At 44.9% G+C, this 27,965-nt stretch overlaps 1 protein-coding gene across 3 annotated transcripts; it reads right to left on the reverse strand.

Annotated features, from left to right (window-relative positions):
• Positions 1-211: 211 nt before the first annotated feature.
• KLHL12 (kelch like family member 12) lies at positions 212-27,959 on the reverse strand. Of its 3 annotated transcripts, none has more exons than XM_059999179.2 (12): positions 27,590-27,959; positions 25,223-25,466; positions 18,770-18,923; positions 17,305-17,522; positions 12,925-13,074; positions 10,650-10,764; positions 3,444-3,550; positions 2,454-2,649; positions 1,861-2,019; positions 1,451-1,549; positions 566-752; positions 212-424 (listed from the first exon to the last, which is right to left on the reverse strand). In XM_059999179.2, exons 1-12 carry the CDS (start codon positions 27,886-27,888, stop codon positions 298-300), a joined length of 2,055 nt encoding a protein of 684 aa, XP_059855162.1. In that variant the 5' UTR covers positions 27,889-27,959; the 3' UTR covers positions 212-297. The 3 variants fall into 3 exon arrangements, with proteins under 3 accessions (XP_059855162.1, XP_059855146.1, XP_059855155.1); XM_059999163.1 differs by lacking the exon at positions 27,590-27,959 and adding an exon at positions 27,197-27,292 and having other exon boundaries at positions 25,223-25,456; XM_059999172.1 differs by lacking the exon at positions 27,590-27,959 and adding an exon at positions 27,076-27,206 and having other exon boundaries at positions 25,223-25,456.
• Positions 27,960-27,965: the final 6 nt, after the last annotated feature.

Consider the following 27,965-nt stretch of genomic DNA (forward strand, 5'->3'; position numbering starts at 1 on the left):
AACACGCGAGGCACAACTTAAATGTATGTTCTCCCAAGCGCACGCTGAGTCAGAAACGAGGGGAGAGTGCCCCCACGGCCGGGAGGAGAGGTGGTCTGGCCTCCCACACCCACTCAGTGTGCAGCCTCCTCCCCTGAGGGTCTGCAGCCCACCCTCCTCAGGGAAAACCACCAGTGCGAGGGGCGTCAAATAAGCACAATCATCGCGGCACTGGTGCCTGTAATCACCCTGTGCACACAGTGAGAAGCAGACATTCTGGAAAGGATCCTTGGTTCCCTGCCAACTGTGTCGGACCGGTCACTTCTCGCGGAGAACACACACGCCAGCGTCGCAGCGCTGGGTTCCCATGGAGGTTACGACCTCCCAGCTGTCGATGATGGGGTCGTAGCACTCGATGCTGCTCAGCAGGGAGTTCCCGTCGTAGCTGAGGGGGAAGAGGCGGGACTGAGCTCTGCAGCCGCATGGCCCCCTCCCGCACAAGGCGTCTCCCTCCCGGACCAAACCCCATCTCCACCCCCGATGCGGCTCGGATCACACCACTCTAGATGCCTGGTTTAACCCTCACCCTGCAATTGCATAAAGTCTCCCCCGAAGCACCGTGGCCCCGACGTAGCATCGCGGGGTGGTCATGCTAGTGACCGTTGTCCAGGAATCGGTGCGAATGTTGTACGCTTCGACAGAAGAAAGGTGGGCTGTACCATCGAATCCCCCAACCACATAAATATGGTCATTCAGCAGGGCTACTCCCGCACCTGGGGAAGAAAAGGTACAGCAAATGAATACTGCTAAGCTCAGGATCTGAATTCTAGAAACAAAACACTGTCACTGACGGCTAGCTGAATTCCAGAATGGCCGAGGGATGGGGACGGGGCCAGACAGGCCTGGAAGAATCTAGTCCTGCACAGGTTACCCGCCTGTAAACCCTCTTGAACTGGCTGTCATCTTCACCTTCGTTAATTCACAGCCCAACCCTTATCAGCAGAAAAGAAGGAAGTGGAAAAAAGAAGGCAATAAAGGGAGGAAAGGAGTTGTGACTGGCTCTGGAGCACATCTTGCCCAGAGGAAGGGTGCTCTCCTTACCTTACCCCAGCCTGGGGGCTCAGGAAGCCCCTTCGCTGCACACGCACATTCCCTCAGGCAGTGTGCACCACATGCACAGAGCTGGACTGGCTGCTAGGATGCAGGGAGGGGCCCAGATGCAAAAAACGAGTAAGACAGGAAGCCTTCGCCCTCAAACTGTACCCTAGTCAAAGTTTAGGCTGCCTTTAGTCTCACTGTATTTAGAGACAACAGGCTGGAGGAGAATGGACCTGACTCATGTTCCCCTCTGTCTCCAGTGAAGACGGGGCTGCAGCCCTGGTCCGATGCCTGGCCTGTGGCTGCACCCTCACTGCACATACAAGGTTTGGACAGCTCCGTCTATTGCCCCCCAAGATCTGACTGGTCTTACCAGAGCGCTTGGTGGCCATCGGTGTGACATTAGTCCAGTGTCCTGTATGGGGATCATATTTCTCAACTGAATTTAAGATATTCAAGCCATCATATCCTCCTGAAAGACAAAGCAGACCCCACTCCAGAAAGAATGGTAAGTCCTGATGCCCATTCCCATTCTGCCTTTCTCGAGTGTTTCAACTAAGTCTTTTAGTTCCAGTTCTCCCTCAAGGGTTCCAATAATCCAAAAAGAAATCTGGCAGTACCCTGTTTTCTGCTTCCATGAAAAGGAGAATCCCAGTTAATGAAAAATATACTGTGGCAGACCAGGGTTTTAGTGGAAGGAAGTCTACGAACTTCATTCTGGTAAAAAGGATCCCACCCCGAGGCTGCCGCCCATCAGTTCTCCCCGCGTCCCAGCCCGCACACCTAGGCAGTAGATGACCCCGCTGGCCACCACGAGGCCTGCGCCTTCCCGGGCCGTCTGCATGTCTCCCAGCATGCTCCACTGGTCGATGTTTGGGTCATACCGCTCCATACTGGTGTGACGCCTGCTTCCGTCAAAGCCCCCAGAGACATAGATCATATCTGCTCAGAATGAACAAGTCACAGCTATTAGAGAACAAGAGCCTTCTAGTAACTCTTTTCTCTACAAATCTCCCACAACTCTTTCCAATGTTTGGGGGCAAAAACAAGTGTTTTTTTAAGGGATAAGTCAATTAAGTCCTTTTTAAAGAGGACAGCACAATCGAGACATGTAAAAAGAATGGGGTAAGATGGAATCTTCAGAAACATTCCAAGACTAGATGGGAATTTGCAAAAATACAACTAGTGCCAATTCCCCACTCAGCACAGTGGAACTTGATTTACCAACTCTGTTGTCAGCGTTGAAACACCCATGGGTATTTCTGAAAGCAGAAAGGCGTATCCGATCTTACCAGTAGCCTCCACATTTCATAGAGAGGTATGAACCCCGATCCAGCCACCCCAAAATGCAAACACTGCCCTGTGCACCAGCCTACCTCCTAAGGTGGTGGCTCCGGCCAGGCCTCGTCGGACATTCATAGGGGCCACAGAATACCAGACCCCATCTTCGTCTGCTGTGTAGTCTAGACACTCCACTGAGCTGAGGCGGGAACGGCCATCATAGCCGCCAATGACGTAGATCCGGTCGTGGAGGGACACTGAGGCTACGTAGCGTCTCTTCCGAGTGATGCTCTAGGATTCAGGAGGGAAGAGGTGCCTCTGTCATTTCAGTCATGCCAGTCTTAGGCCTCACCTTTTGCTGTCCTTCCTGTTTTTATCTGCGCACCTCTGCTTCTTCACCTGCCACTGTGAAGCCTTCTGAGCAGAGGTTCATCTGCTGTCTGGATGAAAACCTCTTGCTTGTTGTGATGCTCTTACAGATTAAAGCCTTCTGTACATTTGCCTCCTTCCAAGGCTTCCAAAGGACCTAATGTCCTTCTGTTATCCAGTATCCGATTCCTCTCTATTCCATAAGGCACTGGGCTAAAGACCGGTATCCTTCCATAAAGTAGAAAGCTATTACCACAGTGCTATCTAAGGGCCAGGACCTGAAGACCCGAAAAGTTACGAGAAATGATCAAAAGATTTCCAAGTTTTCTCAGAATTACTATTGTTCATTCAGCACTGAAACAGAGACACACCAAAGGAGAGAGATACAAACTTCCAAGTTCCACTGGATGCCAGTTCAGCTTAGCACAGTTTAACACAGTGTTCAGGTTAACAGGGCACGAGGGTAGCACCCTGCGAGTTGCACAGGCAGCTTGGGAAGGCGTGGGAATGGTGGCGGCCAGCTGAGTGTAACTTGGCACAGGGTCATTAATATTTCTTATGTCTAATTAGTCAATAACTAACTACTGAAACTAACTGCTGTAAGGAACACGATGCTGTTACCAGGCTTTTCTACTCTAAGGGCTGGATTCGTTATGATCTGGAGCCAGGAACTGCATTGAAGCTCTTTCCCCAGGCTTGGTTCCACCACTACTTACTGGCAAAAAGCTCCACTCCTGAGTCTTGGGGTCATACTTCTCTACCACGTCGATGGGAGACTGCTGGCTTCCGAAGCCCCCGACCACCAGCAGCACTTCGTTGGCTCCTGAGGACAAGGGAGAAGGAGAGAGGTCACTTCCCCATCGCTGCTGGGTAACTCCTCACAGGGAAGGAGAAGGAGAAACAGGGCTAGGATACCTTGTTCTCTGCAGCCCAGAGAAGCCATCTGAAATAGGAGATTCATCATAAGGCTGCCTAATAGGAAATTATTTCTTCCTGAGAACCTGAATCTCTGAAATTTAAATTTCTGGACAACATTAAAACTCCGGAAGGCAAGCGTGAACACACCCTGCACCATTTCAACCCATCTAGACAACTCTGGCTGATTTCACAACAGGCTCCAAGTGCAGGCTGGAGGCTGGAGGAGCTCTCTCTGCCCTTCTCACCCCGTAAAACTCAAAAGGGGAGTTTTTTTGCCATGGCAAAGAATGCTCTCCTAACCTTGTCCCCAAAAAGTTGAGAGTTGTGGCTTAGGAACCAAATGATAGATTAAAAAAATCTTTTCCATGACTTTTATTTTTCCAAATTAGCCAACTATACGACCACATTCCCTGCTAATTCGTCAAAACTGCCAGGTAATCGTAAGACTAGGCTTTTAAAGGGAGTCTTGTTCTCTACTATTTTCCCAAACAAGGCATTTTGATAGCTTTTGTATCGTCCCCTTTCCCCTAAGGACTTATTTGGATAATCTTATTCTGATAATATTTCTTTTGAGGAAATCCCCCGTGTATTGTGCTAACTGGAGAGAACACTTATCTGGAGCATTTAGGGAAATTCAGTCCCCAGGAGGGCATTTTGTTGACCTGGACTTGAAAGAGCAAATGCAGTACCTTTAAACTGACAAGGAATACAGACCAGCCCCTAATGAAGTCACGGCTGTGACAGTCATCCACAGCGGCTATGACCGTCAGGGGAAAGCTCACATACCGCTTCAGAACACTCAGCAGGAAGCACGCCACCATCACTTATGAAGTATTCTCGCAGAAAAATTGAGGCTGAATCTTGAATCTTATCAAGCGTCTAGTCTAACCACCAGTTTACAGGAAATGTAGGGGACAGAAGAATGTGTTAAATGAGACTACTTGGATGCAGTCAACAAAATCTAGACTGTGGGAAATTCTACAGGTTTCTTTAACAGATAAATTGCAAAGGGAAACCAAAGCAGGAGGGAAAAAACTATGGATTAAAAGAGACTAAAGAGGACTTCCCTGGTGGCGCAGCGGTTAAGAATCTGCCTACCAATGCAGGGGACATGGGTTCAAACCCTGGTCCAGGAAGATCCCACATGCCACGGAGCAACTAAGCCCGTGTGCCACAACTACTGAGCCTGCGCTCTAGAGCCTGCGAGCCACAACTACTGAGCCCACGTGCCACAACTACTGAAGCCTGTGCGCCTAGAGCACGGGCTCCGCAACAAGAGAAGCCATCGCAATGAGAAGCCCACGCACCGCAACGAGAAGCCCACGCACCACAACGAAGACTAGCCCCAGCTCGCTGCAACCAGAGAAAGCTCACGCGCAGCAACGAAGACCCAACGCAGCCAAAAGTAAATAAATAAAGCCCAACAAAAAATATGTGGAAAAAAATAGTTTCAAAATAAAATAAAAGAGACAAAAGAGTGCTATGAACTCAGTGCAACGTGTGGGCCTTGTCTGGATCCTGATTGGAGCAACTGAAGTATAAAAAACAAAGAAAAATCAATTACGGGAAAACTGAGGAAGTGTGTATGTGTACTTGATATCTGATGAAGATAAATACTTGGCTGTGTGTTTCTTATCTTTTAGAGATACACACAAAAGCATAATATATATGGATGGAAGTTTATCCTGTCTGGGATTTGCTTCAAAATACATAGGCTATGAGTTGATAATTGTTGAAACTGGACAATAGGTATGGGGGAAATCCTTATATTATTCTGTCTTTATACATGTTTGAAATTTTTCTTAAACCCACACATAAAGCACGGACTTTAACCTCCCCCTCTGAGAGGGCACCTGTCTGTGAACTTGCCAAATAAAGTATGTGGCCCCTTCTCCAACGTGAGCAGCCATCTTCTTTTAGAAAACAAAGCATTTGAACAAAGGGCCCTTTTGTATGATGCAGATTTTATTTCTGAAATCCCTCCAAGCTGGGGCAGGCCAGGGCCTGCGTTGGCAGCACTTCCCCGCCACCTGCCCCTTTCTCCCCCTCTGACTTGAGCAGAGGAGGTGAGACAGTGATGAGTCCCGAAAGCACCCACAACAACCGAGGGGATTTTCTATGCTTCGCACATTAAAAAAAATACCATTGATTTTCAGCTTTAATTTCAAACTCTGGAGGACCAATAGTGCTCCCGTGGCTCCAGGCTTCTCAGTAAACGTCCTGGTAACCTGCATCCACAGAGGAACGTGGGCAGGGTGTCAGCGTAAGTCGCTCAGCGACTTATGGCTCTGAACCCTGGGGCTCCTAGACCACTAGAAGCTGGGGTGTCCAAACCTCTCTGCAAGGAAGGCCTATTTTCATTACTTTCCCTGAAAGATCCTGTGTTTTGAAAGACTGCCTGCCACGTGAGTTTAACTTCCCCACTGCGGCCGGAGTTCATGTCAGTGCCGACAGAGCTTTTGATAAGGACAAGAGGGCCAGTGTTTTAACACTGAAAACGTGTCATTTTAGTCAGTTCTGATGTCTGTTTAGCCTGTGTAGCTTTTTCTAGCAGAAAAATGATTTTCTTTTAAAAAGTTTAAAAAATAACTCAAGGGCTAGTATGACTGTCATCCTCACTCACATGTTACCCACCCTTTGGTTCAAAAGATTTAAGAATATTATGTCTTGTGATTATAAAACATGTAATATATAAAATACATTTTCACTGTTAAAAAGCTTAAAAAGAAAGTGTTATGAAAAAATTTAGCTATAATTCCACAATACAAAGACACAGCAAAACATAAGATTATTTCCTTCCAGCTTTGTTTCTAAATATTTATAAAACATAAATGGGACCATACTGTAGTGCGTCCTGTTTTTATTTCATTTTCTCAAAATATTAACAAAATCCTTTAATATATGATTTTAATATTCTTAGGTATTTCAGGAGTTCATGATTTGGGGTTATAAATAATCACATATAATCCTATGATAAACATCCTTGAATATGAAACTTTTCCCAGTCATTTTCTTAACACAGTAATGGGAGGGCTGCCTAGTGAAGAACATGAACCTTAAAGAAGTCTTTGGATGTATATTATAAGATACTGAGGTTGAAACAAATTCCATACCCACCAACACTCTAAAGGCGCCAATCCATTCTACTCTCTGTAGCACTGGTATTGTCTTTTTATTCTTTGATACTTTGGTAGGCAAAAATTGTATTTATTGTTTTAACTCTTGCCTTAGCACTGCTAAGACTTTATAACTACTTCGGCTGAATCTCGCCCCTTTTATTTAGCAGGACTCCGCTTCTATGAGCCGCACACTCAAGTCTCTAGTGTTTCTTTCTTGTGTGCATTTTTATGAGCTGTTTGCATGCAAATGACTTTAACCTTTTGCTGTGGCTGCAGCAGATTTATTTTCCTGATTTGTCTTACAATGTTGTACATGATTTTTATTTAGTCAGGTACACTGGCCTTTTCTTTTGCAACTTCTTCTATTGCTTTGTGCCTAGAAAGTCTTCCTCCCTCAGAGGAACTCCTAGGGTTTCACTGTCTTTGGACCCTCAGCTCGGACCACTACTCCAGCAGACTTACTAATGTGAGAAAGAGCCAGGGGAAGGGCTGACCAGAAGGAAGCCTGTTTGTTCTCTGCCAAGGAATGGGGCACTTGCCAAGTTAGATTTTTATCTTTATGATGAGGAAAATGTGTCTAAAACACCTGGTAAGAGCAGTGTGAAAAGGCACATTACTCACACCGAGGCCTCCCGACAGTGCCAGTCACTGTTTTTTATTGGGGGGGGGGGGAGGGGAACGTGTGTGCGCTGGGGTGTTTTGTTGGAGGAAAGTGCAGACAGGCTGCAGGACTGCTAAGAACAGGTTCAGGGACCGACATTTCCACGTGCTCAGAAAAGAAGCCAGTGACAAAGTAGGAACTACAATTTCTATTACATCTTTTATGAGAGAGTAATGGGTAAGATTAACAATTAAAACAAAATCCCCACACATTATCTGGCATGCTATTTTTCCTCAGCTGTATATTTAATTTCCTTATGCTGTACGCAAAGAGCCATCATCCTGGTAACTGACTTAGCAACCTCTACGAATAGAGACGGGCAGAGGACAGGATGGCTGGAACAATTTACTTCTCAGGTACTAACGTGGAGATGCTAAATTAAGAATCTCATAGGGAACAGTTTCATTATTTCCTTCCTAGAACTTTTGAGAAAATGACCTCGAAACTACGAGGGCGTGTAGAGTCATATTCTAATCCCTCAAGGTCAGGACAATAAGCAAGTTCTCCGAGCAAGTAGGAGCTTTCTCCTGCCTGTTCAAAGAAAAGCAGGAAATGCACTCTAAAGGACCTTCTGGGTTTGGTGGTTCACACAAATTTTTATTGGACTTAGTTCGATTTAACAAGCGATTATGTACTGGTTGGGACACTTCTGGCTCTACAAGAAAGAAACACATCTTCTGTATTGGAAAGAACTCTAGTGGCTGAATTTAACTCCTTTCATATGCCGAAGAAGAAATGGTAATCCAGAGAAGCTGAAGGACTTGTCCAAGTTCAAACAGCACGTTAGCAGACTAACAGAACCGGGAGGAAAACATCAAAGTAAGCGAAATGTCTTACCTCCTAGTGCCAGATTCTTTCCTCTACATCACCGGCTCACCTGCTACTTACAGAATATATATCTGTTATCTTCTCTGTCAGCTTATGGTAATAACACGGAGGTATAGAAACAAAACACTAGTAGTTAATATTCCCCCGCAATCTCACTTTATTAAAGGTTTAGTGTTTATCCTGTATACATATCGTTTGTTTGCGCTCAGGCAAACACACATATGTAGGAGGTTTTGCTTCCTTCTTTTCCCCCACTCAGCGTGCACAATTAATCTTACGTGTATCTGACTCAATGCTTTTAACAGTTTCGTGACATTCCATGGTACAGCTGTGCTATAATTCAGTCAAGCATTAATCCCCCTTTACTTGGCGTTCAGGCTGTATTCATTCTTTTCTGTACATTAGCAATTTATAGTAAACGTCCTTATGCATATGTCTTTCCTCATATGTGCTTATTTCTGTACTGACACGCTGTTTCTACAGTACAGATTCCCGGAGGTGGGACACACAGGGTGTGCTCATTTTAAACTCCAGTGACTACCTTGTTCTGATCTGTGGTTCCAGACCTCCTAGTGGAGCATCTTTTAAGTGCACGGTGTTCCCTCACGCGTCCTCCTCTGTGTGCTACCTGTGCACCTCCCGTGCCGCCTTCTGTGGGGTCACTGCTCTTTTTCTTGTTGATACATATGGGTTCTTTTTACAGTAGAAATGTTAACCTTTTGTCATACATATTGAGTATATTTTCTCCCAGTCCCCGTCTCTTGACTTTACGTCTTTTGCCATCAATTTAAAAAAAACAAAAACCCCCAAAAAACTGATGCAGTCAAGTAACCTTGAAGAGTTCTAGGTTTCTCTGTTTTAGTTAAAAAACAGGAGTAGAGAGAAGGGAGGTTGCTCTCTCATGGACACAGAATCTCAGTTTTGTAAGATGAGAAGAGTTCTGGATACGGGTTGTACAACCGTGTGAATGTATTTAACATCGCTGATCTGTACACTTAAAACGGAGAAGATGGTAAATTTTATGTTATGTATATTTTACCACAGTTAAAAATAGAAAAAAAAGGCTCCCACCCAGAAGTTAATCAAATAATTTTCGTATAATTTCTTCTAATATTTTCATGATTTTTCACTTAGCCCTTCAATCTTTTAAAAAAAATTTCCTTTTGTATTTTTTCCATTTATCTTGTGTTGATGACATACCTCTGTATATAACAAGCGATACAGATCACATTTTGTCATCTCCCAGGAATTAACAGAACAGTATCCCTTTAAAAACAACAATAACAAAAAGTAGTATCTCTGGGTGGTGCAATTATGGATGACTCATTTATTTATTTTTTGCTTCTCTGTATTTCTAAAACTTCTACAGATAGGTACTACTTATGCGATTAAAAAATGAGATAAATCATCATTCTACTTAAATCTATCAATGAAAGGCTTAATTATCAATTAACACCTTAGCACACATGAGTCCACAGTCAGATAAGAGCAAAAATAGGAAGTGATAAAAACAAGATACCACCCCATATACACAGAGTAATTTATAACCTATGAAATGCTATTACATACAGTATCTAGGATCCTGGGACAGTGAAATGGAAATGACGTAACATTTGAGCACAGATTACATGCCAGCTGCAATGTCAGGCATCTTACATGCATGATGTCATTGGGCCTCCACAATAACCAGTGTGATAAGACATTAGCGTCCTCATTTCAGAGGCGGAAGCATCGGCTCAGACAAGTGGACACCCCGCCCAGGCTCACAACCAGCCAGTCACTGGCTGGGCTGGGATCTGAACCCAGGTCTGTCTGCTGACATGACAGCCTCCGTGCACAGCACTCACGTGTGCCGAGAGCCGTTCTCAGCCTTTCACTTGCTCTTCACGACAACCTTCAAGGGAGGAGCTATGATGGCCCCCATTTTACAGATGAGGCAACTGACACAGAGAGGCTGAGTTTCCTGCCGAACACCTGGCAAGTGGTAAATGGGGACCTGCACCCAACCCACAGTCTGGCTTGAGTCCAGGCCCTTGACCACTGCATGCCATTGCCTCTGACCACCCTGGACTCCTCTGCAGTTCACCACGCTGCTGCTTCCCCTTCCTCTTCACGTGGAGAAGGGCAGAGGTGGGGGAAGCAGACCACTTACTCACTACATGGCATTTGAGATATTTCTAATTCACAGGCTCCAAATATACTGAAATAACAGTGGTAACTTATGTCGCATAATACTTGACAATTTATGAAGTGCTTTCACACACTTTATCTCATGTAATCCTCCAAAGAGTTATGTGAAATAGAAGGGAAGATATCCTTGGTTTATAGGAAAGAAAGCTCCGGGTGGTAAAGGGACTTGTACAAATTGACACAATTAATACAAGATGCCAGCTTACCTAGACGCGCCCTTGTCCTGGGTCCCTGCATCTGACTGCGCAGCTCAGGCCTCAGATGAAACTTCTTTGCTTCATCAACGAGGTCCCTGCACTGTAAACTACAGCGGATGAAAGGCTGAAATACAGCAGGTAGGAGAGTGAGCTGCAGGACCACCTCTAATAAAAGCATAAATGGCACATATAAAGAACTAAATTCTTAACACAGAAAACCAGTTTCCAAAGCCCTGTGGTTCCAGGAGGGCTGCTGGTAATAATTATGCTATGGGCTTCCGGAATGATTAAAAAAAGATTTTTTGAATAGACGTTACGTGATTCAAAGGTATGTGTGGGGTATGTGAGTGGACTATTAAGGAAGAAATTACAAACAGGAGGCAAAGAATTTGAGATGTGACACTAAGCACAGGCATCTTTTCTAATGCAAACGACTGCAAAGCTGTGTCTATAATTAACTTCCAAAGAGACCAGGGTTGGGCCAGAAGCAGGCGCCTGTCTGGGCCTCACCTACACATTACAAATCAGCGGCCCCCAGGGTAGCGTCCAGGTAATGCGCATGGTGAAGGTCAGAAAACGCACCACCGAGACCTCAGGCTGGAGAAACACTTATAAACAAACACGATGTGATCCAAGTTGATATTATTGGGTTGACCAAAAAGATCGTTCGGTTTTCTCCTAAGCTGGCTCTAGTAGCACTTAGCTGACTTTAACTTCATTTGAAACAATATTTTTAGATTGTATTGTGACAGCTGTCATAGCGTGCATTAAAAAACACTTATCACAACTGGTGAATTTTTCTGTAGCCATTTTAATACTGAAGATGGAAGAAAAAAAGCAACATTCTTGGCATATCATGCTTTATTATTTCAAGAAAGGTTAAAAACGCAACTGAAACGCAGAAAAAGATTTGTGCAGTGTATGGAGAAGGTGCTGTCACTAATCAAATGTGTCAAAAGTGGCTCGCGAAGTTTCGTGCTGGAGATTTCTCACTGGACAATGCTCCACAGTCTGGGAGACCAGTTGATAGTGATCAAATCGAGACATTCATTGAGAAAATCAACGTTATACCACGCGGGAGGTAGCCCGACGTACTGAAAATATCCAAGTCAAGCATTGAAAACCATTTGCACCAGCCTGGTTACGTGAATTGCTTTGATGTCTGGGCTCAGTATTAAGTGGAAAAAAACCTTCTTGACCGTATTACCGCAAGCGATTCTCTACTGAAAGGTAACAAAAATGTTCCGTTTTTAAATTGTGACGGATGATGAAAAGTGGATAGTGTACAACAATGTGGAACGGAAGAGATCGTGGGGCAAGCGAAATGAAGCACCAGCCAACCACACCAAAGGCCGGTCTTCATCCAAAGAAGGTGATGTTGTGTATATGGTGGGATTGGAAGGGAGTCCTCTATGATGAGCTCCTTCCGGAAAACGAAATTAATTTCAACAAGTACTGCTCCCAATTAGACCAACTGAAAGCAGCACTCGACGAAAAGCATCCAGAATTAGTCAACAGAAAACACATAATCTTCCATCAGGATAACGCAAGACTGCATGTTTCTTTGATGACCAGGCAAAAACTGTTACAGTTTGGCTGGGAAGTTCTGATTCACCTGCCAGACATTGTACCTTCGGATCTCCACTTATGTTGGTCTTTACAAAATTCTCTTAATGGAAAAAATTCCAATTCCCTGGAATACTGTAAAATGCATCTGGAACAGTTCTTTGCTCAAAAATATAAAAAGTTTTGGGAAGATGGAATTATGAAGTTGCCTGAAAAACGGCAGAAGGTAGTGGAACAAAACGGTGAATATGTCTTTCAATAAAGTTCTTGGTGAAAATGAAAAAAGTGTCTTTTATTTTTACTTAAAAACTGAAGGAACCTTTTGGCCAACCCAATAAATGCATCAAACTCCTTTCATGCTGGCCTCACCAGAAGTCAAAAATAGAGACTAGGTGAGCAAAGCATCTTTTCCAAGGCAATTTGGAAAAATTTCTGTTTAACAGAGAAGGGGACAAAATTTATCATCCGATGTTGCTTATGCAAAACACTGAGGAGCACGTAAAATGAAAAGACAACAAAGCACAAAATTAAATTAAGCCATAGACTTTCATTTCTGCCAGGAGACTGACCGGCCAAGCGACCGCCTGCAGACTCCCCGCCCCAGGCCCCCCAGGACATGCTTCCCAGGATGCTCGTGCCTCCTCTGAGGTGACCAGTTCTGAGTTCACGACATGAAGCTACAAGAGACGCCCACCGCCCTGGGTCCTGTGTGGCTCACCTCGGCATCTATGACATCCGTGATGTACCTGGGCGTCAGCAGGGGCATACGGACGTACTGCAGCAGGTCCGGCAGAGACTCTTCCCGCCCCTCCCTGGCGTGCTTCACCCAGTTGATGACGGCCTCGAAGACCGGCTCTTCAGAATCCACCTGCGAGTGCGTGACCACATGGTGGGGCTGCTCTGTAACCTCGCTTCCCTTTCCTTCCCGCCCCATTCCCGCCACCGTTATTTCCCATCTCCCAGAAATAAGTAGGCTCTTGGGAAAACAATCATTTCAGACACAACTTGCTGATATCATGAAGAGAGTTATAGTCAGATTCGGTGGAAAAAACCTAAGAGAGAGAGTACCTAATAGACCATCAGTCACAAATCGGCTTTTAATTCAGAATTTTCCCCATTCCTGAATTTTTTTCTGGTCATTTCTGAAACTTCAGCAGGGGAAGGGGGAATCTGCTGCCCTACTTGAAACTGGCTCTTTGTTTTAAAAAGAAAATTTTATTTTTATTTTTGGCTGTGTTGGGTCTTTGTTGCTGCATGCGGGCTTTCTCTAGTTGTGGCGAGAGGGGGGGCTAGGCTTCGTTGCGGTGCGTGGGCTTCTCATCGCGGTGGCTTCTCTTGTTGTGGAGCATGGGCTCTAGGCACACGGGCTTCAGTTGTTGTGGCACGCGGGCTCAGCAGTTGTGGCTCGCGGCATCTAGAGCGCAGGCTCAGTAGTGGCACACGGGCTTAGTTGCTCCGCGGCATGTGGGATCTTCCCGGACCAGGGCTCGAACCTGTGCCCCCTGCATTGGCAGGCAGACTCTTAACCACTGCGCCACCAGGGAAGCCCCCGAGACTGGCTCCTAAAATAACTTATATTCATAGGGGTTGTCTAAGGACCTCCGTGCTCACTCTCGGACCCTTCAGCCAAGGCTGTGAGCAGGAACTTCCCTTACGGCATCGTAAAGAGTGCAGGGTCTGCAAAACACTGTCAATTAGTATTTGAGCAACTACTCTGTATTAGTCACCATGCTATTTGAGATGACACATATAATTAATCATTTGGGGAACTTAGGTCTAAGCTACATAGGACAGACTGGATAAGACACACCCTAGAAAACCTACATTACGTCCCTGGACAAGCACAAGGTACAGTAACACCTAGTACCTCCCCGAGACTGACACCTGAGGACTAGGCCTGTGTCCCTCCATCAGCCCCTGGAGTGTGTCTGTTATGAGATAACTTTCAGAGTGTGACAGTGCCCAGACAAAGACATCACTCTGTGGACTTCTCTCAAGAGCTGAAAATACAGAAAATATTTCAGAATGTTCATTCATTTGATGGATTTACCAAACACCTACTAGTGCCAGGAACTGTGGAGGGTAATTATACAATGGTGAACAAATCAGACATGAACCTTCCTCTTAAGTGGGGAGATAATTGTTAAATCAGAAAAACGAACAATCCCATTCTGTCATTATGTACCACATAGGAAAAGTACAGGGGCTATGAGACAGAATAACACGAGATTTCTTCATTTAGGCTGATGGGACAGGGAATGCCTCCCTGCAGGAGCAATAGGTTTAAACCTGATGGAAGAGTAGCAGTTAGCCTCGGGGCAGACAGAAAGCACTTGGAAAAGCCCTACAACTGCACCGTCCAACACAGTAGCCATGAGCCACATGTGCTATTTACATCTACATTAATTAAAATGAAGTTAAATTAAAAATTCAGCTTCGGGAATTCCCTGGCGGTCCAGTGGTTAGGACTCTACGCTTCCATTGCAGGGAGCACAGGTTCGATCCCTGGCCGGGCAACTACGATCCCGAAAGCCGTGTGGTGTGGCTAAAAAACCCCCCAAAACCCCCAAAGTCTGTCCTTAATAGCAATGAACGTGGCAAAAAAAAAAAAAATTCAGCTTCTTAGTCACACTGGCCACATTTCAAGCTAGTGGCCAGTGAACTGGACAGCACAGACACAGGTCCTTTCCACCTTCACAGAACTTTCTATTGGACAGCTTGGGAAACGACAGAGGCTGGTGTGGCAGAATGAATGAGGGAGGGGACGAAAAAGGTCAAGCTGGAGAAGTAAACAGAGCATCAGGAGACTGGATTTCACTCTAAACCGTTAACAGGCTTCAAGTAGGCCAGTGTTGGGCCACACTGATGTCTGGTAAAGATTACTCCGAGAGCCACGGGAGGGCGGTTTAGAAGGGCTAAGAGCTGGGAGGCCAGTTAGAGGCTACTCTGGTCCATCAGGCAAAAGGTGATGATGCTTAGACTACGACAGTGATGACAGAATCTGTGTAAGCAAATTTATGGGAGGTCAAACTAACCCAGCCTACTCACGGTTTACATGCAGGTGAGGGTGCAGAAGGGTGGTCATGATTTTTTAGATAAACTTTGGTTAAAGGCAAGGATGACAGGCTAATAGTTCTGAACAGCTGCATGCTAGACTCTGACACATTCTAGGTTTAAATTAGATATATCCATTTAAAATGGGTTTTTCAATCATGAGTAGAGATCCTTGATCTTACTGAGGACAGAATAAACTAGAATTGCAGAGAAACAGCTAAACTGGGAAGAAAAAACCCCCAATACTAATGCTTCACTATGGAGAAAATAGTCTCCATAATAAATTTTCCCAGAGACTTCGTTTATGTATCAGGCACTGACATTCTTATTTAACGCTCAGAACAGCCCTACGTAGTAAGTACGACTGTTATCTACATTTTATGGGAGAGGGATCTGAAGGTCAGCGGTTAGGGGACACGCGTCACACAGCCAAGCCCAAACCCCAGCGTGACCCTGAAGCCCGTGCTGTTTTAAACAACATGACATGCTGCCTCCATTGTTTCAAGTACTATTGTTTTACATGGTCCAGAGGAAGCGTTAGCCCCAGGGCCAGACATCTGGTTCCTGCTTCTGGCTGGTATATGAAAGAGAAAAAATGTCATTTGCTTAAAAAAAGCAAAGGCCAGTCTCGCTGGACACTTAAGGAAGACCGTACAAAAGAGCTCATCCCGGCTTCTGCAGAGGTCAGTTGTTTGCCCTCCCTGTTCCATCCGGTTTTATCCCCCAGTCTCCACTGTTCTAAAATAAATGGTTGCTGTGACTACTTCCAGATCTGGTTAAATAGAAACACAGCTCACAGCTCCGTGGTGAAGAGAACAGACTGTGGATGCAGATGGGCGGCACAAGTCCTGCCCCTCCCAGCTGTGTGAGGGTGGTGACTAATCACAGCGCCAGTTTCCTCCTCTGAAAAATGGACCCAGTTCTGAGAATTGAACAAGATTTACAAATGCCGGACTTCCCCGGCAGTCCAGCGGTTAAGATTCTGTGCTCCCAACGTAGGGGCCTGGGTTCGATCCCTGGTCAGGGAACTAGATAGAGCCTGCATGCCGCAACTAAGCCCCGGCGCAGCCAAATAAATAAATAAATAAGTAAACGTTTAAAGTCGTTTCTCATTATTATCTCAGAATGAGAGAGGAAAAAAAAATAAAATAACTCTTCGCCTCCTTAGAGAATCGAATGTCTCCTCACTGGGGAAAACAAACCCAACAGGTGGACTCCTCCCCAGCACTTGGCTCTGCTAGGTGTCTTCCAGAAGCTCCTAACCAGAGGGCTGGAGCCCTGGAGAGGAATGCCTGGCTGCCGCGACACGCACAGCCCCCGCTGCACTCACTGCAGCTCCCAGCCTAACGACAGATCCACACGCAGCACCCCACCCCCCACCCCCGCTCTGCTCAGCGGAGGACGAAGGCTCGCTCCCTGCTGGGCCGCGTCCCTGGGCGCTTCGCACACGGAGGCGGGACCCTATCGCTTCAACGCCCGGTCTGCAGGGCCCTCTCCTCCCACGGGCGCTGATGAGCTGCCTCTGGCTCACCATCTCCAACCTGCTGCCCCGTCCTTTCTGACCCGCTCCCTTTACGATCCCGTTTAAATCCAGAAGGTTTTCTTCTTTCCTCTATGGAATTTTCTCGCCTTGAACAGGCTCATTATTCTCCTGACACTCAGTCATCATTTTTGTCTTCCTGTTTGTCGCCACTACTACACTGTGAATTCTCTGGAAACAAGACTGTCTCTTACGCACTCTTGGCTCCCCAGCACCTGGCATGGCGACGGCTATACAGGAAGATATTCTTGGTAAATGTTTTAAAATGCTTATTCCATACTGTTTAATAGTGATTCTTAACCGCTGGGATCACAAATTTCATTGAGGGAGGTAGCGAACTCCCTTCCGTAAATAGGCAAATACGTTTGGCATGCAATTTCAGGGACATTTAATGAAACCTCAGAGCTTAATATGGGCCCTGCTACAGAAGTACAACAACTCCGCCTTGCTTTCTGGTCTTCTGGCCCAGTCCTGACAAGAGCTAATGCCAAGCCAAGTCTGTACCTGGATCTCATCACACTTGATGAGCTTTTCCACCTCTCCTTGACTGAGAAGAATGAATTCTTCATGCTGCACCACTTCAGGAAAATGCTTCTGGCTAAAAACCTCAGCTGCTTGCATCAGATCAACACAGTTGTGAGTTTCCGCAAAGTCCCTGATACCCAGGCAGTTAGAAGGGTCCAGCTGGCTTTCCAAGAACTCACAGCAGGCTTGCTTCACGCCTAGAACAGACAAAAACGGTGAGTCCTTGAGGACACTCGGCCAGGTGGATGGGCCTATATTCTTGGATCACAACATCACGTTGTATCAGAGGAACCCTGGCTCAACACCTAAGAATCAGGTTAGAAATTTTATGCTTTGGAAATTCAAATCCTATTTTTGTCTTATGTGCTGTGTGGCCTTCTGCAAGGACTTTACAAATGTCTGCTGCTGCATTAGAACAAGTACGGCAAGACGAATTGCTTCTGTGGACACCGCCACAATTAAACAAACATGCCTACAAAACTCCTGGGAATCAAGCTATAAAATCAGCTTAATTTAGCACAGTGTACCTAATTTCTACTCCACATGAAAACTTACTAAAAGACTCCGGTGAAGGAAAAATAGGAGATACGGATAACAATCTCACATTTGTCTAACTGAAAAGCTCAGAGTATAAAATTAATGTTGGAGCTGTGCACTAATGCAAAAACTTCACACTGTTTCAATCATGTATCAAAAACTGAAAATAACAGAAACAGAACTGGAGGTTAGGACAGACAGGTTGGGAACTGGAAGGGGGATCATCTCTAATCCTGTGAAAACTTTACACTTTCATTTTTGTGTGTCAATTTAATTTTTTTTTTTTTTTTTTGCTGTACGCGGGCCTCTTACTGTTGTGGCCTCTCCCGTTGTGGAGCACAGGCTCCGGACGCACAGGCTCAGCGGCCATGGCTCATGGGCCCAGCCGCTCTGCGGCATGTGGGATCTTCCCGGACCGGGGCACGAACCCGTGTCCCCTGCATCGGCAGGCGGACTCTCAACCACTGCACCACCAGGGAAGCCCCAATTTAAATTTTTAATAGATAATTTAAATGATTCAACAAACTAAAGGTACAGAAGGGTTTATATGAATAGTCCCCCTAGCCTCCCTACCCACCTGGCCATCTAGTTCCCTTCCACGGAGGCAACGACGCGTATCGGTTTTCTGTGTTTCCCTGCAGGACTGTTGTGCACATACATGGAAGGAAAGGCATCTATTATCCCCTCCTCCCCTTTTTTAAAAACAAAAAGTAAATGCTCTCTCCCAAAGAGCCAAAGACTCACATTTGGAGGCTACTCTATACCGCAATTGAAATCTCAACTTCTGTGCCATGGGCAGTAAACATGAGGCCCACAGTCTGTCTCCTTAATTTTCACGATTAAGTTTACATCACGAATTTTAAACATCTCCAGGGTCACTGTGGCACGAACAACTTAGCATCTGTACCTTTCAGCTGAAGCAGGCAGGCTGCAGGGAGCAGTTCCTGGACATTCTCCACCGTCACGTGCACGGTCTCTGTGTACACAAAGTCCAACAGGATTTCCATGGTCGAGGCAGTTAAACCCTGGATATCTACATACGGCTTCCCCTTCTCTGAAAGCTGAAAGTTCAAAGGGTATGAAATCATGGTGGTTATAATTCCACAAGATTAAGGCAGAGTCTCATATACAAAAGCTGGAAGGGACATTAACAATATTAACTGAATATAAGGAGGAACCCTGGCTCAACGCCTAAGAATCAGATTAGAAATTTTATGCTTTGGGAATTCAAATCCTATTTTTGTCTATGTGCTGAAAGATCTAAAAAAAAAGATCGACTATTTTGTTTGATTTGTACAAAGCAAACACGGCATATATTTGTAGCTTTTCAAATAGGGGGGAGCTATGTGTAACCCAAGAAGATACAGAGATGACACCTTCCTGGAATATTAATTTTACTTGTGAATAATTTTAAATGCTGCTTTCATATTAAAACAAATACAGACGTAACACCAGATAGAACCAAAAGTTGCCATGAGCATGCCACTAGTGTCCATGAGCTTCTGAGATGAAATACAAACTTCGCTGAGATTTCATGCTTGTAGATGCCCCAGGAGTTGCAGCTCCAGACCCTCCAGGACGAGCCAGCACTGTCCTATCTGTCCCTAGACAACACGCAGGTCATCTTGAGAGGGCTTCTGCTGTGCCACTGAAGACAACAGGATTGTTTGATACTTTTTCAAATACTGGGTTGACTCTCTTTTGGGATTACCGAATTACTGGTGGTACATTTAGTCTAGACTATATCCTTGGAGTTATGAGTATAGTTGAGGCCAGATAATCATAGAAAATGGTTTAGCTAAGGGTAGAAATCTTCAGTTTTACAGGATAGTAAACTATCTGAAAACTGATTACCTTACAAAAATTTTATTAGATTGTAACCTTAGTTTAGAGATTCCAATTACTTACAAAATTCCAGGGCACGTCCATTATGAACTAAATGTCTTTATCATCAGCCCAGAATAATAATCAGAAAGTATTCCCTACCAAAGCCAAGAACAAAATAAATCCCTAACAATACAAAAAGTCACCAGTACATTATTTTGGAAAAACATTTTACTAACATTTAACACAGTATTTACAAACAGAAACATGAGTACATTTATGTCAGGAATTTCTTAGTCAATAAACTATATTCCCATTAGCCAAATAGCTTAACTATATAAATGAGATCACTATGTAATAACTTAGAGTAACTGTAGTATTTCGCATTAATATTTGCTTTACAACTTTTCAGGGTGCCTCTCATTTACTATTATTTCATCTGATTCTCACAGCAACCTGGTAAGGCAGTTAGGTCCGATATTACTGCCCTTTAAGACATAAAGGATCTAAGGTTCAGAGAAGTTATGTGACTTAACCAAGGCCTCAACTAATAAGCGACAGATCAGAGCCAGGCCTCCTGCCTCACCCTGTGCTCTTTCAGTTGCACCACATTTAAGGAACAATTTAGGGATGGAAGAGAACGAAGAAGCCATCAAGTTCAATCACCCTGTTCTACAGACAACCCAGTGAGGTTAGATGGTCACCAGGGTTCACACAGAATTACTAAGAGAACTGAACCTAAAATCCAGGTCTCTCCCACCTCCTAGAGAAATGAAAATAAAAACAAAAATAAACAAATGGAACCTAATGAAACTTAAAAGCTTTTGCACAGCAAAGGAAACTACAAACAAGACAAAAAGACAACCCTCAGAATGGGAGAAAATATTTGCAAATGAAGCAACTGACAGAGGATTAACCTCCAAAATTTACAAGCAGCTCATGCAGCTCAATATCAAAAAAGCAAACAACCCAATCCACAAATGGGCAGAAGACCTAAGTAGACATTTCTCCAAAGAAGATATACAGATTGCCAACAAACACATGAAAGGATGCTCAACATCATTAGTCACTAGAGAAATGCAAATCAAAGCTACAATGAGGGGCTTCCCTGGTGGCGCAGTGGTTGAGAGTCTGCCTGCTGATGCAGGGGATGCGGGTTCATGCCCCGGTCCGGGAGGATCCCACATGCTGCGGAGCGGCTGGGCCCGTGAGCCATGGCCACTGGGCCTGCGCGTCCGGAGCCTGTGCTCCGCAACGGGAGAGGCCACAACAGTGAGAGGCCTGCGTACCGCAAAAACAAACAAACAAACAAAAAACAACAACAAGCTACAATGAGGTATCACCTCACACCAGTCAGAATGGCCATCATCAAAAAATCTACAAACAATAAATGCTGGAGAGGGTGTGGAGAAAAGTGAACCCTCTTGCACTGTTGGTGGGAATGTAAATTGATACAGTCACTATGGAGAACGGTACGGAGGTTCCTTAAAAAACTACAAATAGAACTACCATAAGACCCAGCAATCCCACTACTGGGCATATACCCTGAGAAAACCATAATTCCAAAAGAGTCACATACCACAATGTTCATTGCAGCTCTATTTACAATAGCCAGGAGATGGAAACAACCTAAGTGTCGATCAACAGATGAATGGATAAAGAAGATGTGGCACATATATACAATGGAATATTACTCAGTCATAAAAAGAAACGAAATTGAGTTACTTGTAGTGAGGTGGATGGCCCTAGAGTCTGTCATACAGAGTGAAGTAAGTCAGAAAGATGAAAACAAATACTGTATGTTAACACATATATATGGAATCTAAAAAAAAAAAAAAAAAAAGATTCTGAAGAACCTAGGGGCAGGATAGGAAGAAAGACTCAGATGTAGAGAATGGACTTGAGGACACGGGGAGGGGGAAGGGTAAGCTGGGACGAAGTGAGAGAGTGCCATGGACATATATACACTACCAAATGTAAAACAGATAGCTAGTGGGAAGCAGCTGCATAGCACAGGGAGATCAGCTCTGTGCTCTGTGACCTCCTAGAGGGGTGGGAGGGAGGGGATATGGGGATATATGTATAGCTGTTATTCAGCTATACATACGTATAGCTGTGATTCACTTTGTTATACAGCAGAAACTAACACACCACTGTAAAGCAATTATACTCCAATAAAGATGTTAAAGAAAAAAATCCACGTCTCTGGAACCACTCCTTTAAACAACTTAAATGCAAGGGTATGCAGAACAGTATGGAGGTTCTTAAAAAACTAAACATAGAGTTATTGCACTCCTGGGCATGTAACCGGAAAAGATGGAAACTTTAATTTGAAAAGACACGTGCACCCCAATGTTCATAGCAGCACTATTTACAATAACCAAGACATGTAAGAAACCTAAGTGTCCATCAACAGATGAAAGGATAAAGAAGATGTGGTGTGTATACATATATTGTGTGTGTGTATATATGTATACACACACACACACAATGGAATATTACTCAGCCATAAAACAGTAATAAAAACAATTGTGCCATTTGCAGCAACATGGATGGGCCTAAAGATTATCATAGTAAGTGAGGTAAATCAGACAGAGAAAGACAAATACCATATGACATTACTTCTGTATGGAGTCTTAAAAAGTGATACAAATGAACTTATTTACAAAACAGAAATAGACTCACAGACACAGGAAACAAATTTATGGTTACCAAAGTTGGGGGGAGGGAAAATTAGCAGTCTGGGATTAACAGATACACACTACTATATATAAAATAGGTAAACAACAAGGACCTACTCTATAGCACAGGGAACTATATTCAATATCTTGCAATAACTATAATGCAATAGAATCTGAAAAAGAATATACAACACACATGTATAATTGAATTACTTTGCCGTACACGTGAAACTAACACAATGTTGTAAATCAACTATACTTCAATTAAAAAAAAAACAAACCTCAAGGGGATAGGAGGATGAGTGAAACAGATGAGGGAGATTAAGAGGTACAAACTTCCAATTACAAAATAAATGAGTCACAGAGATGACATGTACAGCATGAGGAATAAAGTGAATAATACTTTAAACCCTGGATATCTACATACGGCTTCCCCTTCTGTCACCTTTGAACAGTGACAGATGGTAACTAGATTTGTTGCGGTGATCATTTTATATTGTATAGAAATAATGAATTACTATGTTGTGCACCTCAAACATAGTGTTGTAGGTTAATTATACTTCAGTTGAAAAAGACAAGACCATTTGACACTTTCTTGCCTGATGTCAGTTTTTAAAGAAAGACTATAAAATAATCACTGGTGAGAAAAAAAAATAAAAGAGAGTTCTTTTACAGAACTCCACACTAATTCCTGAATGTGCAGAGAAAGAGTGAAGACAGGATGCACAACATGTAGTGAGCAGCCAGCAGTCCGAGTCCTCAGTGCTTCCTGCTGGCAGCCATGACATTTGCCCAGTTAAATAAATATCACCACTTCTGGTGCTCCTTGGGGTACCGTACAGGACAGGGTCTGTAATGTCTCCCTGCAAAGGGTCACTTTAAAATTAGCCTGGGGCTTCCCTGGTGGCGCAGTGGTTAAGAATCCGCCTGCCAATGCAGGGGACACGGGTTCGAACCCTGGTCTGGGAAGATCCCACATGCCGCGGAGCAACTAAGTCCGTGCGCCACAGCTACTGAGCCTGTGCTCTAGAGCCCACGAGTCACAACTACTGAGTCTGCGTTCTAGAGCCCGCAAGCCACAACTATTGAGCCCAAGTGCTGCAACTACTGAAGCTCACGCACCTAGAGCCCGTGCTCCGTGACAAGAGAAGTCACTGCAATGAGAAGCCCGCACACCGCAATGAAGAGTAGCCCCTGCTCGCTGCAACCAGAGAAAGCCCGCGTGCAGCAACTAAGACCCAACTCAGCCAAAAATAAATAAATAAATAAATATTAAAAGAAAAAAATTAGCCTGGGTCTGCTGGGGCGACGTGTCAGGCTTCCGCATTCTCCCTACCAGCCATGTGACTGAGCGCTGGTTCAGCAGCACACACGACTCTGGCTTTACAACTAGAACAGCAAAATCAGAATCAAGCTAAGTTAATTTAGGATTAAATCCCCTCTACCATTTACAAGCTATAAGGCATTTAGCACCTGAGACCTTATTTCTTCATTTGCAAAATGAGATGGTAACAACCACCCCTGGGGTGAGTGGGAGGCGATAATCACCTAACACAGCATCTGCCCGTAAAAGGCAGTTACTGACATTCTCATGACACGATCTCTCCCACTCAGGTCAGCAGCAACACCTGCACTGATAAAACCCTGGTGGTTGAGAGGATTTTTTAAAAAGTGTTACTGTAATGAAATATGTCAGCCATACATATAAGCAGAGATAAATGATATAATCAAGTGGTGTACTCACCATTCAAGCTTAAAAAGAAATGAAGACAATTTATTTAAAATTAAAAAATCAGACTTGAGATATTGGGAGCTGAGGTCTGCAGTGGTCCCCTCTGCTCAGCTGAGTCCCTCATGATTCACCAAGCAGCCTCCTTCACATCTTAGCTGTCTGGCCAGGCAATTACTAAGGCAGTCTTTTTCCTAGTACTCTGAGAGCACTACCTCTTTTCTTGCCAAGCCAACCTGTTTCTAATTCCCTTGTTAAAGGCTTGTGCTCCAGAGCCAGCATATTTTTCTAGGTGATACTTCAAACACCCACAGACTCAGGCACTAAGCCCTCTCCCTCTCATTTGCAATTACTCTAAAGCCTTCACTGGTAGAATGAAGACTGATTTTCTCCACATATTGTTAGAAGGAATGGGATGAGGACTGAGGCTCACTCCTCTTTCCTTCCCCCCTCCCTCTTCCCCAGTATTCACTTTAAAATATTAAACTTTAGAAGAAGGAAAACAAATTTAAAAAACAGTAAGTAGCGCTTCCCTGGTGGCGCAGTGGTTGAGAATCTGCCTGCCGATGCAGGGGACGCGGGTTCGAGCCCTGGTCTGGGAGGATCCCACATGCCGCGGATCAACTAGGCCCGTGAGCCACAACTACTGAGCCTGCGCATCTGGAACCTGTGCTCCACAACAAGAGAGGCCGCGATAGTGAGAGGCCCGTACACCGCGATGAAGAGTGGCCCCCACTTACCACAACTGGAGAGAGCCCTCGCACAGAAACGAAGACCCAACACAGCCAAAAATAAATAAATAAATAAATTTAAATTAAAAAGGCAGTAAGTAAAATCCAATAGTTGGTATTTGTTTTACTACATGCTAGACATTGTTCTAAGCACGTCATATGTAATTTTCTCAAGTAACTGTAACAGTAACCGTATGCTATTGTGTATTACTATTATCCCTCATTCAGAGATGAGAAAACTAAGTGGCAGATCTTATCCAGAGTTGGCCCATTTAACACCATACTATAGAAATTCACTATTACATCAGACTTCTACTATTTTATTCAGTGAAATGAGACAACTGTGAAGTGACATGTGTGAGGTTCCACTTGTGAGGAGATGACTCACCACTTACCTCACTGGTGAACATGGCACAGAAGTAATCGCTGCAGGCAGCCAACACAATCCGATGGGCAGGGAAGTCTTTCTGTTCCACTCTCAGTGTCACATCACAGAGGGTATTGCTCTTCCTGAGGGAGTTCATGGAATTGAGGATGGATTTAGCATGAGTATTTGTCATTATGTCTTTGGGGGCCATAATGCCTCCCATCAGGCAATATGGAGAGAGAATGAAAGGGATCCTTGGATTCTGCAGGTACAAGAGAGGAAAAAAAAAAAAAACAACAATGAGCATATTTGAAGGACTGGAGAAACTAAATATATTCAATTAGCTTTACAAATTAAGGAGGCTCCATCAGACTCAAACATCCACAAGTAGGAAGCACTCCTATTCCTGGTATTACCAACACAATCTAGCCACTAATTATCCCGAGTAAAAATGATCTCTTCTTCCTCTGAATTCCATTATCATCGAGTGTCCAAACCACTTGACATTTATTGTAATCAGTATGCAACTGTACTGTAAGTAGAAAGAGACTATACATTTCCTGCCTATCTTCACAAGGCTGCTGTCTCACATGATAAAGTGAGAAGATAAAATTTCTTAACAGTGTGACATCGCTATTTTTAATATAACCCTAACCCTTAAGCAGATTAAGTAGGTAAATATTTAGAGGGTGGGGACCCTGTTTTATATATTTTTTTCTCTCCTAGCAAGTGTATAATAAATGGTTAGTAATAGAACACAAGAAAAGAAAAACTGCATATTCAACCTAGGGCAATAAAGGCCAGTATCAGTAAAAATAAACTTTTTTCTAAAGAAGCACACAAATAATTATTTATGATGACTTCCAACTATATCTGGATTTCTTCTTAAAGTGAAACTTCAAATGAGGACCCAATACCTATACTGAATAATGGAAACCATGCAAGCTTATTTATGAACTTTCTCTTAAGCTACTGAAGCTCTTCTATAGAAGGGTCTCCCTACTCTATTTGTAAACATCAATCAGCATTAACAAATCAATATTTGCAGTAATTCTTCTATACTGAGAGAGAGAGACTTACTAGGATAGAAACCTATCAAAATTCTACTACTAATTTTACGGCCATAGCCAGTCACTTGTAAAGTTCACCTGTATGCATCAATTAAATGAACTCAGTAATATCAACAGGTTACATATAAAAAAGAATCAATGTAAGAAGTACTTTCGTGGTTGTTGACAGGCTTTAGTCACACTATTTTTTTGTTGTTGTTGTTTATTTGCTTCCAGGACAATTTCTGGGGAATGAAATGGGGTGGTTATTAAGAGAGTCTGTCTTATGTGGAATCCAAAACTTTCTGAAAGGATCCAAGAAAATAAAATCAATCTATGGTTTTCAAGAGTCCACAACTCACAACCATAATTTCATATGAATAGGAAAAACGAGATCCTAAATTCTCATCTACTCCTGTTTATACTTAGCGTATTATTCTTCTATGAGCGCTCCAACCACTCCGCAAGACCCATTTTACAGAAAAGGTGATTCATCAAAGCATAAGATGATTTTCAAAAAGATTTTCCTTAAGTCAACTTAGTTTCAACTCTGGAGATGTGAGAAAGGTCTGCACAGACCCCCCCCCTCCCCCCTTTACGGTGAAGACCTTCTCGGGGGGTTACGACCTGGCTCGGCCTGTCAAACCAACGCTACCCCAACGCGGCTTGGTCTCCCTCGCGGGGTTCTCGACCTCCGCCCTCCGCCCAGAGGTGACCTGGCCCAGGGCTCCCGCCAGCCTCCCGGTGGAGCGGCTGCGCCGCGGAAGCCTTGGGCGGCGTCGAATTGCGGAGGGGCCGCCTTCCCGGCGGGCGAGGAGCGATGCTGTCCTACCCGACAGCCTGCAGGCGGAGGTCGGGGCGCTGCACGCCAGTAGACTCCTCCTCGCCCAGAGGGGACGACGGTGGGAGGGGCGGGAGGGAAGGGCCTCGGCCACCGCCCCCGGGCCACTCACCTGCGCTCCGGCCCGTGGGCTGGGCGCGGGGCGAGCGGGCGGCCCGGGAAGAACCCAAGCGCCGCCGCCCCGACCCGGAGGCTCCGGCGCGGTCCCGGCGGCCGCGCGCGGTGATGACGTCACGCCCGTCCTGTCACGTGAGTGGCCACGTCACGTGACCCGCGGGTGTGCATTGCCGGCTTCTGCGAGTCTGGAGAAAGCAGCGAGGAGGGTTTGGGTGACTGGGGGCGGGGAACTGGGGGCGGAGGGGGGTTCGGGCGCGAGGGCCTGGGTGCAGCCCCAGCCAGGTGACCGGCTGAGACGATGTTCCCCAGGGCCGCGAGGCGCGGCGGACTGAGAGGATTCCAGAGCTTTCTAAGCTAAGGGGCTGACTGCAGGGCGTGTTTTACCTGACAGGTATTCAGGAGCCCTCTTACATCGAGAAAACCCACGGAGGCTTCCAATTTCTTCACTTCCATTGTCCACAATGGCCTTTTCGGGCCGACCATCGCTGTGGTGAGAATCCTCTGAGTCCTTCGACCATGGACTTCAGCGTTCTCTGCATCACAGTCGGGCCTGTCATCACCACTGGGTGGTTCTCCTCTGCTTCTGCACTCCGAGACAGTTAAGTGGAAGGAACTGGCGGTCTCTAGAAGCTGCACACTGCGAGGGAGATTGCGAAGGATCTTCTTAGAAGTCCCGGGAGTCCTCATCTCCCTATTCCGCTTCTGCTGCCTTTCACAGCTCTTGGATGCGGAGCTTCTGATTGATTTCGGCGCACTTATCTCAG

This window comes from Delphinus delphis, chromosome 1 (assembly GCF_949987515.2).
Source record: "Delphinus delphis chromosome 1, mDelDel1.2, whole genome shotgun sequence".
NCBI classification, from domain to species: Eukaryota; Metazoa; Chordata; class Mammalia; order Artiodactyla; family Delphinidae; genus Delphinus; species Delphinus delphis.